Source organism: Platichthys flesus, chromosome 22, assembly GCF_949316205.1.
Source record: "Platichthys flesus chromosome 22, fPlaFle2.1, whole genome shotgun sequence".
NCBI classification, from domain to species: domain Eukaryota; kingdom Metazoa; phylum Chordata; class Actinopteri; order Pleuronectiformes; family Pleuronectidae; genus Platichthys; species Platichthys flesus.
Window position 1 is genome coordinate 16,622,120 of NC_084966.1, and position 13,552 is coordinate 16,635,671.

Below are 13,552 nucleotides of genomic sequence, written 5' to 3' on the forward strand. Positions count from 1 at the left end.
GACGCAACCCCATTGGCTAAAGTAATCGGTACATCCATGCTAATTTTTTAACATTTTAGATTAACGTACAGTGTCATATTTTTTACGAATGCTTATATATAGGTTATGAGGAAGAACTTGTGAAGTTCATCAAACAGAGAGGTACAAATTTGGGATCTTGCAAACAACGTATTTCGTAGGTATTTTATATTCTACAATTACAGAGTATTTATATAACCTCTTGAACTTTTGTTGGAAAGACCAACAAACAGGTTAACTACATTGATCATACAGAATTTTGGGGTAGGCTTTTTAAATTGAAGTGTAAAGGTTGACTCGTTTTCAAGGCACCATTGAAAGAGTGCTGAATTCATTCAGTCTAATCAAGGTTAAAAGCATAATGTTTGTTGAATCGTTCATTTGATGTGTCCTTTATGTAAGAGGCTGCTGCACTTCTAATTGTAAAGTGGAGGGACTGGCTGAGTTGGGTGATCAATGACACTGTTGGGACCTGGATTTGTGAACTATAGTTCGGCCTACATGTTTAGTCAAACCCTGATGTGTCTTTGTTCTGGCGCAGAAGGTGAGCCTCCAGAACTCAGTCTCCCAGGGTGCTTCAACTTCACACCGAGGTTTGAAAGCTGACCATCGACACAACTTTCATCGACTACTGGTCACTCTGGGCCCCATGACCAATGAGATCACCAGGCCAATATCAGCCCAGTTCCCCCTGTCTTCTTTCTCTTTCTACACTTCTCAACTCTTTGAGATGAGAAGTGTGGCTCTCCAGCTCACCTCTCTTTCTGCTCAACTTCCATCGAGGAGAGGTGCAGCTCTCCACCTCACCCCGCCAGGGAAACTTCCCCCTATCCAAGCTCTACCTACCTTCAAGCAGGCCTGCCTGGAGCAGACTGCTAAAACGTTCCAAAGCCAGCGATGCGAGAGCCTGCCTAAGAACGTCGGCACAAGAACTGCATCGCACAGCAGAACCACAAAAACAGGAGTAACAAACCAGCAAGATGACTTCACTGGACTTCAAACAGCAAATCAGCCTTTTTACCCTTCTCATGGACAGGTAACACAACTGGGCTTAATAATTATACTAGGCAAAGCAAAGACTGTTTATTCTATTCCATGTGATAAGTTAAGTTAAGTTTGATATGTGTTGCTGTGATATTTTGGTTATAGGTTATTTGAAAGTTAATGTTAGTTATGTAATGCACGTCACAGTCTTTCTTTGCATTCAGCTATCTACTTTCTCTAACCTGGCACCAACACACTAACACACATAACACACATACACACACCCTCATCTCCACAAACATGACACACATGTGATCTCAGCCACATGGTATAAACACCAGGGGGTCTTTGTCTTCATAGTTGCCAGCCGCCATTTTGAAAGCACACTAACTCACACACACACACACGCACATACACACACACGAATTCTCACATTCACATCTGTATATAGTAAGTACACCTTTAGTAGTTTGTGTTTTTATTCTGTTATCTTCATAGTAAATGTATTTCTTCAACAAATGTTGCATAAGTGTGAATTTTGCCAACCTCTACACCTTCAAGAACTCCATATCCTTAAACTTTGCTAACTATCTATGTGGTAATTTTTGTTATAGTTATTAATTTAATTATTGATCCGAGTTCCAAATTTGTAGTAAATACTTTCATGAGTTTTAATCAATAAATTGGCTATATTTTCCCTTCCTTTGAAGGGTGGTGGCCAAGGTAATTTTAATCAATTAAAGTTATTATTTAATGTAAAAAAAAAAAAAATTAATACTCAATATTTGTTCTGATAACCACATTTTGTTAATGCCCAAAGGCACACCATTGAACTTTGCCATGCTGAAGGTATAATATGCACAACAAGCCTGGTTATTTTCCCTCACAATAATAGAATGATTACCTGGGAAATTGGTGAATATGTTTTTATTAAAGCCCTTTACTCAAAATCTTTAAGACAGCGAAATATATCATGGATTAACTCATTTATCTAGATTAATACGAAAGTTTAATTGATTCTTAAAGGGATGGTATGGTTGTCTTACTCATATGGCTGAATTACAGAACACCTGTTCATGATCCATGCTATAATAAAAGCCCAGTTGTTGATGTTCTCCCAACAAACATTTCACATGGAGCAGAACTTTAAGAAAAGTATAAAACTTCCACAACAAACTAGAAACTGAAAGCATAAAAACAACCGACATAGATGTAATGCTACTCATTTTATTTCAGTTGACAAAACAGAAGGAAGTCACATTGTTCATTGTATTTTCAGAACTGGTGGGTAGAACCGTTTATTACTGTGTCTCCCTTTTTGGTTTATGTTTTATTTTGTTTGTTCCCAATAGAATGACTGTATAAAAACAGAATCTGTTGAATTTACAAACAAGACAATCTAAAACATTATTTTTAAAGATTTAAATTTTCTTAAAAAGGTCCAGTTTGTAGAATTTAGTTGCATCTAGTGGTGAAGTGTCATGTTGCAGCTGAATGCCCCTCACCTCACCCTTCCCTTTTCAAACACATTAGAGGACCTGTGGTAAACACTGAACATTTCACCATTAACCAAAAGTTGCATTTGCTCATGGTTGGGCGATAGTCTTTCTGATCCACTGATCGTATGGCCCATAACAGAGGTCCATAGACATAAGTGGCCAACCAGCAACAACTTCAGCATGACCACGTACAATGACACCATAAATCCTGTGCTGGTACACCAGTCCTCCACCAGAGTCACCCTGTGAAAGCCAAACATGTATTTATTGCGCTTGTTTACTCAAATTATTATTTTTATTTATAACACACTCGTTAAAGCTGAATGAACAAAACCAAGTCTGAAAATGTGGTCTCACGTGAGTGGCATCCACCGAAGGTGTCTGGGTACATATCACATGCTCATGTTTATAGGCTACGTAGAGCTCTGGTTGTTTCCAACGCAGATAGTTTATGTGAGTCTCACAGTCAAGGGTCTTGACATCAGCACACTGCAGAGTGTCTGAAAAACCAGGTTCTGAGGAGGAGAAACGTTTTTACCAGTGAACTCCCCACTGGAAGGTTATTATACTTATTGATACTTTAATGAATTACATTTAACCTATGAATTTTTTGTATTAATAAGCAAAACAATATGAAGACACAAAATAACCGATTGATTTAAATATTTGTTTCTTAACAAAACAAATCCACAAGGAAGAAAAGACTATGAAAATAATCCAATAAAATTAATCTCACTTCTTTGATTATTTTGGCCGACCTTCGTAGAACCGTGACCTGCCACCTGAACCAAAGCACCTCTGTAAAAAAACAAACATTTTAATTAAAATATAGTTTGAGACTATACGTAGTTATTTAACTAATTGTTGTTTTTATTTTCAAATGTTCACTAGTAGGATGAGAACTCACATGTTGGGAGGATTTTGACAGTCGGGACGATTTACAGGTTTAATACCTACTGCTTTAGGCAGCTTCAGTAACATGAGGTCGTGTTGCTTGCCGTCGTTGAAGATCTCAGGTGGATCTGTGATTCGCACTGCTTTAGGAGGACCAGGATGCACGTCAATATATGCGGTGAACGTCCTACAGGTAAAAGTTTAAACATCACTGAATCACAGTCAACACGTCATATTTAAATACTGTTGATTATTAATCAGAGTTTCACATCCAACCATTAATGACCTGTGCATCAGGACATCAAAGTAAAAGTTGAGTCACATTCTCACATAATTTAATTATTGATCCGAGTTCCAAATTTGTAGTAAATACTTTCATGAGTTTTAATCAATAAATTGGCTATATTTTCCCTTCCTTTGAAGGGTTGTGGCCGAGGTAATTTTAATCAATTAAAGTTATTATTTAATGTAAAAAAAAAAAATTAATACTCAATATTTGTTATCTGATAATATCTGATAACCACATTTTGTTAATGCCCAAAGGCACACCATTGAACTTTGCCATGATGAAGGTATAATATGCACAACAAGCCTGGTTATTTTCCCTCACAATAATAGAATGATTACCTGGGAAATTGCTGAATATGTTTTTATTAAAGCCCTTTACTCAAAATCTTTAAGACAGCAAAATATATCATGGATTAACTCATTTATCTAGATTAATACGAAAGTTGAATTGATTCTTAAAGGGATGGTATGGTTGTCTTACTCATATGGCTGAATTACAGAACACCTGTTCATGATCCATGCTATAATAAAAGCCCAGTTGTTGATGTTCTCCCCACAAACATTTCACATGGAGCAGAACTTTAACTGTTGATTATTAATCATAGTTTCACATCCAACCATTAATGACCTGTGCATCAGGACATCAAAGTAAAAGTTGAGTCACATTCTCACCGTCCTGGCTTAAAGCAGTGAGCTGCAGTCAGAATCCACCGGTCAGTGATCAGAGAGCCGCCACAAAGGTACTTTTTTCGGTAGAAATCTGTGGATATCAGCTGGACATGGTACAGACGCTCCTTTGGTCCACACTTTTGTCCTCCGATGACTCTCTTCTCCAGATCAACCACGGTGCTCACTGTCACACCTTAATGAGACAGAGAACAACACCTTATCAAAGTATCTGACAAAAAGAAAAAGAAGCAGCAGCAGTATTTGTTGGTCAGGCCAAGTCATGTCACAAAATGCTTCCCTTTCACCCCTAGATAATAAACCGAAATGCGATGCATTGCTTTACTGACACAGGTTGAAACACAAAGAGAATTGCTGCCTACTCACCAAGCCACATGGCAAAGAGAAGAGTTGTGAGACGACCCATCGCTGTCATTCACCGTCTCAGTGACTGTCCTCCAGATGCAACAGTTGTGTCTTTTTAAATCTGTTCACGCTGTCCCGTTGGCTGTCTGAGGCACCAATCACATTGTGAAGATTTACTGACGCAACCCCATTGGCTAAAGTAATCTGCACATCTATGCTAATTGATGGTCTTCATCAGTTGTTGTCCCATTGCAATGAATCCGCATCAGCAGTTAATAATGTTTAAAAACTGTTGGTTCCTCAAACAATTTGACAGTTATTTCTGACAGTTTGGTTTGTGTCTCAAAGGACAGCATAAAAACTACTTCGCTCATTACCACTTTGCTCTGATTCCCAAAAGGTTGTTGTTGTATTTCATAAGCAGTATTTCAACCTTCACCAAATAAGTCGTACCTTAATTGACGCCTTTCTGACACAGTATCAACAACGATTTGAATGTTTTTCCATCAGTTTCAATGATAGAAGCAGGCAATTTACTCTAACAGGGACTTTCCTACAATACAAAATTATCCATATTTAGCATCTTGCCACATATTGTACTTCCTGTTTATGTTAAAAACGATAGCTTGTCCTGTTTTTAAAGTTTTTCTGACTTGCAGATTGAAGAAAGAGATTTCAGTTGAAGGACGACCAAAGAGAAACAGCCAGTCACCAATACAGCAGAAGTAAGAAAGAGAAGTGTCTTTACAGGTCAATTATATACACAGGTCCACAGTCGAACGTGTTCATAAGGAGGATTAGACCCTGACACAATTACATAATTTAATTATTTGACTTTACATGAATCTGCTCTGTGGTGCATCTTGATGGTCTCAGTCTTATAGTGAACGTGCTCCTGTGTTTGACCAGCACGTCATGGAGAGGCTGGGAGACATTGTCCAGAATGGGGGCATCCACCTACATCGCTGTGAGTTTCACGCCCAGTAGAGCTGGCCTGATGGTGTTGAAAGCTCTGGAGAAGTAAAAAAACATGACCCTCACAGTGCTAGCCGGCTTGACAAGGTGGTCGTTGACTCGATTTGGTGGTTAGATGATGGCATCCTCAACTCCTAGCCGGGGCTGGTAGGCAAACTGGAGGGGATCAAAGTGTGGCCTGACCATGGGCCTGAGCTTGCTCGAGGACGAGTTTCTCCAGGGTCTTCATGATGTGGGACATCAGTTCCACCGGCCTGTAGTCCTTGTAGCCACTGGGATGTGGCGTCTCCGGCACAGGAACTAAGCAGGATGTTTTCCAGAGCTCAGGGACCCTCTGAAGACTCAGGCTCATGTTGAAAACATTGTGAAGCACTACACAGAGCTGGGGGACACAGGCTTTGAAGACCTTGGGGCTGACACCATCGTGGCCCGCAGCCTTGCCTGATTGGAGTTTCCTCAGCTGTCTTTTAACATGGTGAGGTGTGATAGACACTTTAGAGGATGCAGGCTGGGGTGGAAGAGGGTTGGAGTCGTGAGGAAGAAGACAGTTATTAGTTAGCTACCAGCCGCGGGTTGCCAACCCCTGTGCGGAACCGAATGTGTATGATGTAGTGGATGTTTTAGGGTCTCCTGTGGCAGCGGTGTCCATCCCTTTTAGCTGTCCTCTGGAAACACTTCCGTTGTGTTGTTGCCTCTATTTGCAGCACGTTTGTCTATTTGCAGCGCGTTTCTGTAATGTGTTGTGTTGTGTTGTGAAATTGATGAAGATGTTTTCTTACTTTGCTTGTGTTTTGTCAACTTGCATGTGTTTTCTTAAGTTGCTGTTCGTTGAGCTCTCAGGGCCAACGTACTTGTTACCTCTTTAATTCTTCTTCCAGGATTTAACACTAACCTCGTCAAGACCTGTTAGGATGAGATTGGAATTGTGATAATTTTAAAGACTAACTTTGAAGTGCCTAAATTAGAAGTGACTAACTGAAGTGCCTGTTCCTGTACACACACATATACAACACACCAATTAGAATGCTAATGCTAAGCCATCTAGATTGTCCCGCTATGAGCGGGGACTCTAATAACAGCACACACACAAGGTAGAAATATATGAAGCAGAGGCTTCTCACCTACGGAGTTTCCTGATTGCAAAGAGCACAGTCGTTCCATGTGAGACAGTCAGGATCGAAGCAGCCATGTCAGAGGACCTGGAGGAGCAGGAGAGGACGGTGGACATCTCTGAGACGAGAGCTCTAGTTTCAGCATGGACTTGGAAATTAACATAGCTTTCCAGATTCACAATCATAGCAGTCGCCGTGGGTGGTGGAGTGCCAACCTTTGATTAATGACTGTTACCTTTTTCATATATAATCAGATATCTGATATTGATTTTCTTACAATACAAAATGATCCATATTTAGCATCTTAACAGATTGTATTTCCAGTTTATCTAAATAAACACAGCTTGTCCTGTTTGAAAGTTTTTCTGACTTGCAGATCGAAGAAAGAGATTTCAGTTGAAGAACGACCAAAAAGAAACAGCCAGTCTCCGATACAGCAGAAGGAGGAAAGAGAAGTGTCTTTACAGGTGTAGTGTATTCCTTTAGCTAATAGATATCCATAGCACAGTTACAAACCATAAATGGTAAGTTAATATTCAGCTTCTGAGTTTCTCTAGCATAAGTATAGATCATAATGACATGTTAATATCTTAAGGCGCCTTGAATCTTAAGTTCAAACGTTTAAGTATTGTCTCCAGATGTGTTCAGTGTGTTTCTCCTTGTCTGAACTAACCTTGAACTGCCTATGGAATAATGAGAGGAGAGATGGTTTTCAGCGTGTCCTTAAATCTTAAGGTACGACACATTCCCAAATTTAGGCAGAAGGCCCAGTTGTGTGACGTCATTTAATCTCTAGGTTTGTGGTAAACAACTCCCCTATATAACGCCTTACCTTGCAGAGTCAGGGTGGATTTTCACTATTCGGCCTGTGTGTTATCTCCGAGTTTTCTAGAAACTCGTCATGACCTGTAATACTCTTGTGTAATAAACATTATACTTGTAAGTACTGGGTCTGCGTCTCCTCTCTTCAAACATCGACTTCAACAAGACTCTACTGCTGGAAAGATACGATACAGGTCAATTTTATACAAAGGTCCACAGTCTAATGTGTTAATAAGGATGACTGTACCCTGACAAATTGTATGTGAGAATTATTTGACTTTACATGAATCTGTTCAATTACTTATGAATCCCTAAAGTTTTTTCTGTGATGGAAACGGATTAAACTAAAGCTGAGCCTTCATTCCGTCCATTGTCATCTCTGTGTCAATTTGTATTGATTATTCTATTATTAGCCACTCCAGCACCTGCGCCGGGGATGCAGATGCTATCAGGGAGACGGAGACTACATGCATGGAGGCTGAGAACTCGTCCACACCGACTTCTCGAATTGAATCCGAGTCTGAGTCCCCACCAATTTCTCAGATTGAAAGAGCTGGATCAGACGTGGACAGCGATAAGGAAGGTCAAGGCCCGGGTGCAGCAGCAGTAGCAGCCTCTGGGTCAACTGGAGCAGAGAAGAAGGATATTAGTGGATGTAAAACAGACGGACTCAGGCGTCCTCGTTTGACCCACTTCCCAACTAGAAATGGAAGACGCTTTAATGTCAGTGTGTATCAGGAATATGACTGGGTTGAATATTCTGCGCAAGAAGATGCAGTTTATTGCTTTGCATGCCGTCATTTTGGAGGAGCCTCAACTTTAACAGGTGACAGGCATGGACTGCGTGTGTTCATAGACACTGGATACACATGTTGGAAGAACATGAAAAAAAATCTCCGGGATCATCAAGGGAGCAGTAGACACAATTGTGCTGCATTAGCGTGGTCTAACTTTAAGGCTGTGATCAGCGGACATAAGGAATCCACCGCAAGTCGGATTGACGCAAACAGGACAGATGAGGTGCAGGAGAACCGGGCTCACGTCGAATCCTTGTTCAAAATCACGTAATTTCTGGGAAGACAGGCCCTCCCTCTCCGTGGCCACAACGAGAGAGATGAGGATGAAAATAAAGGAAATTTCCTTGAACTTTTGGACGTTATTGCAACAGATGACAGAAACGTGAAAAGCAAACAGGAACGCAGGTATGCGCACTATTCTTCCCCAGAAGCCCAGAATGATATGGTGAGTTATTGGGGAAAATATCAGAAGTATAATCATAAATGAAGTAGGAGAAGCACGGTACTTTTCAGTGTTAGTGGATGAAACGAAAGACCTGTCTAAGAAGGAGCAGCTGGCCATTTTGATCCGTTATGTACATGACGGGATTATAAAGGAAAGAGCCATTGGAACCTATCACATGAAGGACCTGACAGCTGAATCCCTGGCCCAGAAAATAATAAAGGAATTATCGAGTTTAGATATTAAGCTGTGTGTTGCACAATGCTACGATGGTGCAAGTGTTATGCGGGGTAATGTGCGTGGAGTGCAGGCTTTAATACGTGAAAAAGTGCTGCATGCAGCGTATATACACTGTCATGCACATAGACTAAATCTTGTGCTTGTGAGCTCGATAACTGAAATACCAGAGATGGCAGAGTTTTTTGGTGTTGTTCAAACACTATATACTTTTATTGCAAATAGCAATACCAGACACATGCTTTTCATTGAGGCTCAAAAGAAGTGGAGCGCACCTGTCCCACTCGGTGGCTGTATTGGTATAGGGCTCTACAGAAGATAAAACTGCGCTACGAGGCTATACTAGCTGTGTTAGATGCCACTATTGACGCTCATGCAGAGGGTTCAACTGAAGCTGCTGGACTTCGGACAAATATGCTGACAGTCACTTTTGTTGTGCGTCTTCATGTCCTAGAAAAAATCTTAAATCTCACTTATGGACTGTCTGAACAGCTTCAGACAAAAGACATTGCAATCACGATGGCTTCCAACCTCATACGGAGTACTAAGGCCCAGCTGGAAAAGATGAGGTCAGATAAAGAGTACCAGGATACACAGAGCAGAGCCAAGGCATTTTCCACAGAGCTCGGCCTCCCAAGCAGCGACACTGCCCCTCTGCGACCAGCAAGAGCACGGAGTGTGTCCAAAGCCTTGGCAGGGTTTATTGTCGGATCATCCAGTGGCCAGAGACAAACAGGAGATGACCAAGAAAAAAGACTATACTTTGAAACACTGGACCGCTTCATCTCTGAGTTAGATCGCCGATTTACAGATAATGATGAGCTACTTAATGCTATCCAGGCATTTGATTGTTTATCTCCCCATTTCATGGATGTAGTTAAAATGGAACAGTTTGCACAACTCTATGATGAACTGATCGACACCACCCTTCTCAGTTCCCAGTGTCACACAGCAAAAGCTTTCCTTGAACTTGAGATGAAGGAGGACGTGGAGGAGGAGAAAAACATAATGCTGGCTTTGACACGACTGAAGACCATGTCTGTCGCTTTTTCAGAGGTCATCAAGCTATTCAAGATCACAGCAACAATTCCTGTCTCCACTGCATCCAACGAAAGATTCTTTTCCGTTTTAAAAAGAGTCAAGACTTACCTGCGGACCACCATGAGCGATGACAGGCTCACAAACCTCATGTTGATGGCTGTTGAGCCTGCTGTCGTAAAATCCCTGGACGCAGATGAACTCGTCAATAACTTTGCTGCTTTGAGGACCCGCCGTTATCCACTTGTGGAATAATTAATAAAGTTCATCTCAAAGTAAGATACCCAAACATCTTATTAATATGATTTCTCTTTCTCTTTTCTTCTCCCTCCCTCCCTTTCCTCTCTCTCCCTCCCTCCCTCCCTCCCTCTCCTCTTTATATTTGGACTTTAACAGTTTACAGCAGTTTACCTGGTATGTTCACGTGATATTGTTGCAATTACATAGTGAATGAAGTGAACAGAAAGAGTGAAATTGTGTCAGAAAGGCTATTACTGCTGTCTAACCCTGCCGCTTGCTATCCATGGTGCTGAAAACGGATGCATAACGGCGCATTTGACTGAATTGATTGATTGACGTGCGTAGTTAAGTGTTTGTGTCCATAGTTACTTGCGCTAGCGGGATGTGAGTGAGGCTGCATTTGAAAAAGTTCAAATTTTCCTAACCACACAGAAAAGCTACATAGCAGACTTGTCACTTTTGTTATGATTATTTGCTGGGCATGTATATTGATTGATACTGTAGTTAAGTCATGTGACTAGTAACCTTGCCATACCTTAGCTTTGGCTGAATTGACGCCACTGGTCTTCTGCAGCATGTTTAAGGGAATAATATCTAAGATTGTCTACCCGTTGTGAGACATGAACTCTAGAGAATGTCTGGACATCTTAAGCCTTGGCAGAGGTACATGCTCTCTATGTGCCCTCCTAGTTTATTGGTTGGTTGTTTGCCAGCAGGATTACGTTAAACTAGTGAAACTAAGCGAAAGGATGGCACATGGGCCAAGAAAGAACCCATTTGATTTTAGCGTGGATCTGGACAAGGGGCAGACCTAGGAATTGTTTTAATTTATACAGTATATTAAACCAAAATTGAGCATTCTATATACATATTATACATCTGCAGGATTTGGTCATATTTTTATCAATATTTTGGTTATATTTTCACCAACATTGGATTCTTTTGGATTTGGTTTCAATTTTATTGTCATTACACAGAGTACAGGTACAGAGGCAGCGAAAAAGATTATGTTGTTTTTGATCTTGTTTAGTTGGTTGTGATTGAATTTAAGGAGTTAAGCTGTTGGACCCTGGTTTAGGTGAGACATGTGAGTGTTCTTCTTGTCAGGGTTTTTGGACTGCTATAACCCTTCATGACCATGTGGGGTCCTCATTGTTCCTGTATTCCCTGTCACGTGTGTTGACTTGATAGTTTCATTGTGTTCACTTGTGCCTTGTTTGCTAGCCTTTATAAGCCACCTGGGGTCCGATTTATAACCGTTGCGTACGCACAAAACGGGGCCTGAAACGTGCGTACGCCACTTCTCACGCCAAAGTTGGGATTTATAAAAACGAACTTGACGGGAAAATTTGTGTATTTCTAAGTGTGGCATTCGACGTTCGAGGGACCAATAAGATGAAGTTTTAGTTGAACTAGTTCTTGACTTGCCTTAGGACAACGGATGAAAATTAGCAATTAAGCTAACTCCGGCATATTTATATTGATGCTCTGGCTGACATATTGATTAATGTGCACTGTCCTAATCAAATAAAAAATAAAAATAAAAAAATAAACCCCACCCCAAGAATTTCACCTGGAGAGTTAGATTAACCTTAAAGTTAAAGCACACAAGTTCATTACTAATGAAAGCTTGAGACTGGGTCCAGCATACAATTTCAATTCCTTTTAATTAATATATATAATCTTTAAACATGACTTCGCAATAAAATATGTTCAACCAACCACACTAAAGCGAACACACACACACACACAACACAAAATACAAAAAAAGGGAGGGCAAGTAACTAAATGGGGTTTAAATCAGGGTTAAATCACTTCAACCCACAACTTAAACAAACTCAATAAATGCAAACAAAAGAAAACTAACAGAGAAATTAAATCAAAAGTAATGGAGATTTATCCAAACTGATAAATCCAAATAAATAGGTAAAGCAATTAAGCCAAACCAAAATAACTAAGAAAACGAATTAAACCAAAAACATGCAAAGCAAACCACAAAACACAAATAATATCATCAATAAGATCAGTTAGAAGTCGGTTAACTGAATAGATTAAGATGAGACTGAGGATGAGGCAGCAGTCACCATACTCGGTGGCAGGTACAGCACAGTAGGAGATGCAGAGTAGGATGGATGTGTTGGCTATACAAGCCAGTGGGCAAAACAGCAGCCGGCCAACAGCAGCGTGAAGCGGGGGGGGGGGGGGGGGGAAACGTGCTGGCAGAAACCGCCCACACACATGTCAACCCGTCAGGAGTTAAATGAACATCAAAGGGGAGGAAGGGGATCACTTGCGTCGAGCAGCACAATTACGTGCAACTCGATCGATCAGCTGATCGCTCCCCGCTGCAACCGGCAGAGGAGGAAAACACTCGCATGCCCTACAATTGGGGCCGATACAGGAGACGGAAGACCCGGCCAATGAACTGCCTGAGGGATGGAAGTCAATGTTGAGGACTTGTGCAAAGTTTAGAAGGTACACAGACGCAACCAACTACTACATACCAAACAACGGCGAGCTGCACGACCCAGCTGAAAAGGCGATCAGGTGAGGCGGCCAGGTGCGGTGATAAAAGGAGGCGGGGCAGTCTGTAGCTCCAAGGCAAGAGGGCTCCCAGTGCACAACCACTCACCTTTATAGGCAGCGCAACCAACCGTGATAGGCCGGTACTGCAGCACTAATTAAAGGCCCATCCTGCTACATAAGCAAACTTAGACCCATGCTTAAGAAAGTTTTGGAGACGGGAAGTGGCGATGCAGACGTGAGGTGGTGAACTGAAGTCAGATTATTGGACCCAATTCATCATTTACATTAAAACCAACAGCTTAGTTTTGCTCGCGCGACATATCTGCTCCACCCGAGCCTTTTAATCAAAAAATATATAAAACAACTTACAGCAAATTACGTTCAGATTCTATTTAACAGTGGAGTTACAGAGCTGAGTCATTAATAGTTTTTAATATTATCTTCTAACACTGTGCGCGCAGCGTATCATCATATCGCTGCAGTGAACGTGCCCGTGCCACAGAGCGCACGGAGCGCACGGAGCACAGAGCGCACAGGAGATCACTTATAAGAAATGATGACACTTTCTAAATAATCTCCCAGTGGAGATAAGGATCCACTGATGTGAGGGAATCGGTCCGATGCTATAAATAAATAAATACTGCCGTG

At 41.2% G+C, this 13,552-nt stretch overlaps 1 protein-coding gene across 1 annotated transcript; it reads right to left on the reverse strand.

Annotated features, from left to right (window-relative positions):
• Positions 1–2,215: 2,215 nt before the first annotated feature.
• On the reverse strand, positions 2,216–4,805 carry LOC133933745 (serine protease 1-like). The gene is made up of 6 exons (XM_062380945.1): positions 4,737–4,805; positions 4,356–4,545; positions 3,409–3,582; positions 3,238–3,299; positions 2,859–3,016; positions 2,216–2,744 (listed from the first exon to the last, which is right to left on the reverse strand). Exons 1-6 carry the CDS (start codon positions 4,783–4,785, stop codon positions 2,589–2,591), a joined length of 789 nt encoding a protein of 262 aa, XP_062236929.1. The 5' UTR covers positions 4,786–4,805; the 3' UTR covers positions 2,216–2,588.
• Positions 4,806–13,552: the final 8,747 nt, after the last annotated feature.

Coding starts and splice junctions, on each gene's coding strand:
- LOC133933745 (XM_062380945.1), bottom strand. CDS start 4,785: ATGACAGCGATGGGTCGTCTCACAACTCTTCTCTTTGCCATGTGGCTT. Junction 3,017..3,237: donor CGGCCAAAATAATCAAAGAA/GTGAGATTAATT, acceptor TCTCCTCCTCAG/AACCTGGTTTTTCAGACACT. Junction 2,745..2,858: donor CTTCGGTGGATGCCACTCAC/GTGAGACCACAT, acceptor TGGCTTTCACAG/GGTGACTCTGGTGGAGGACT.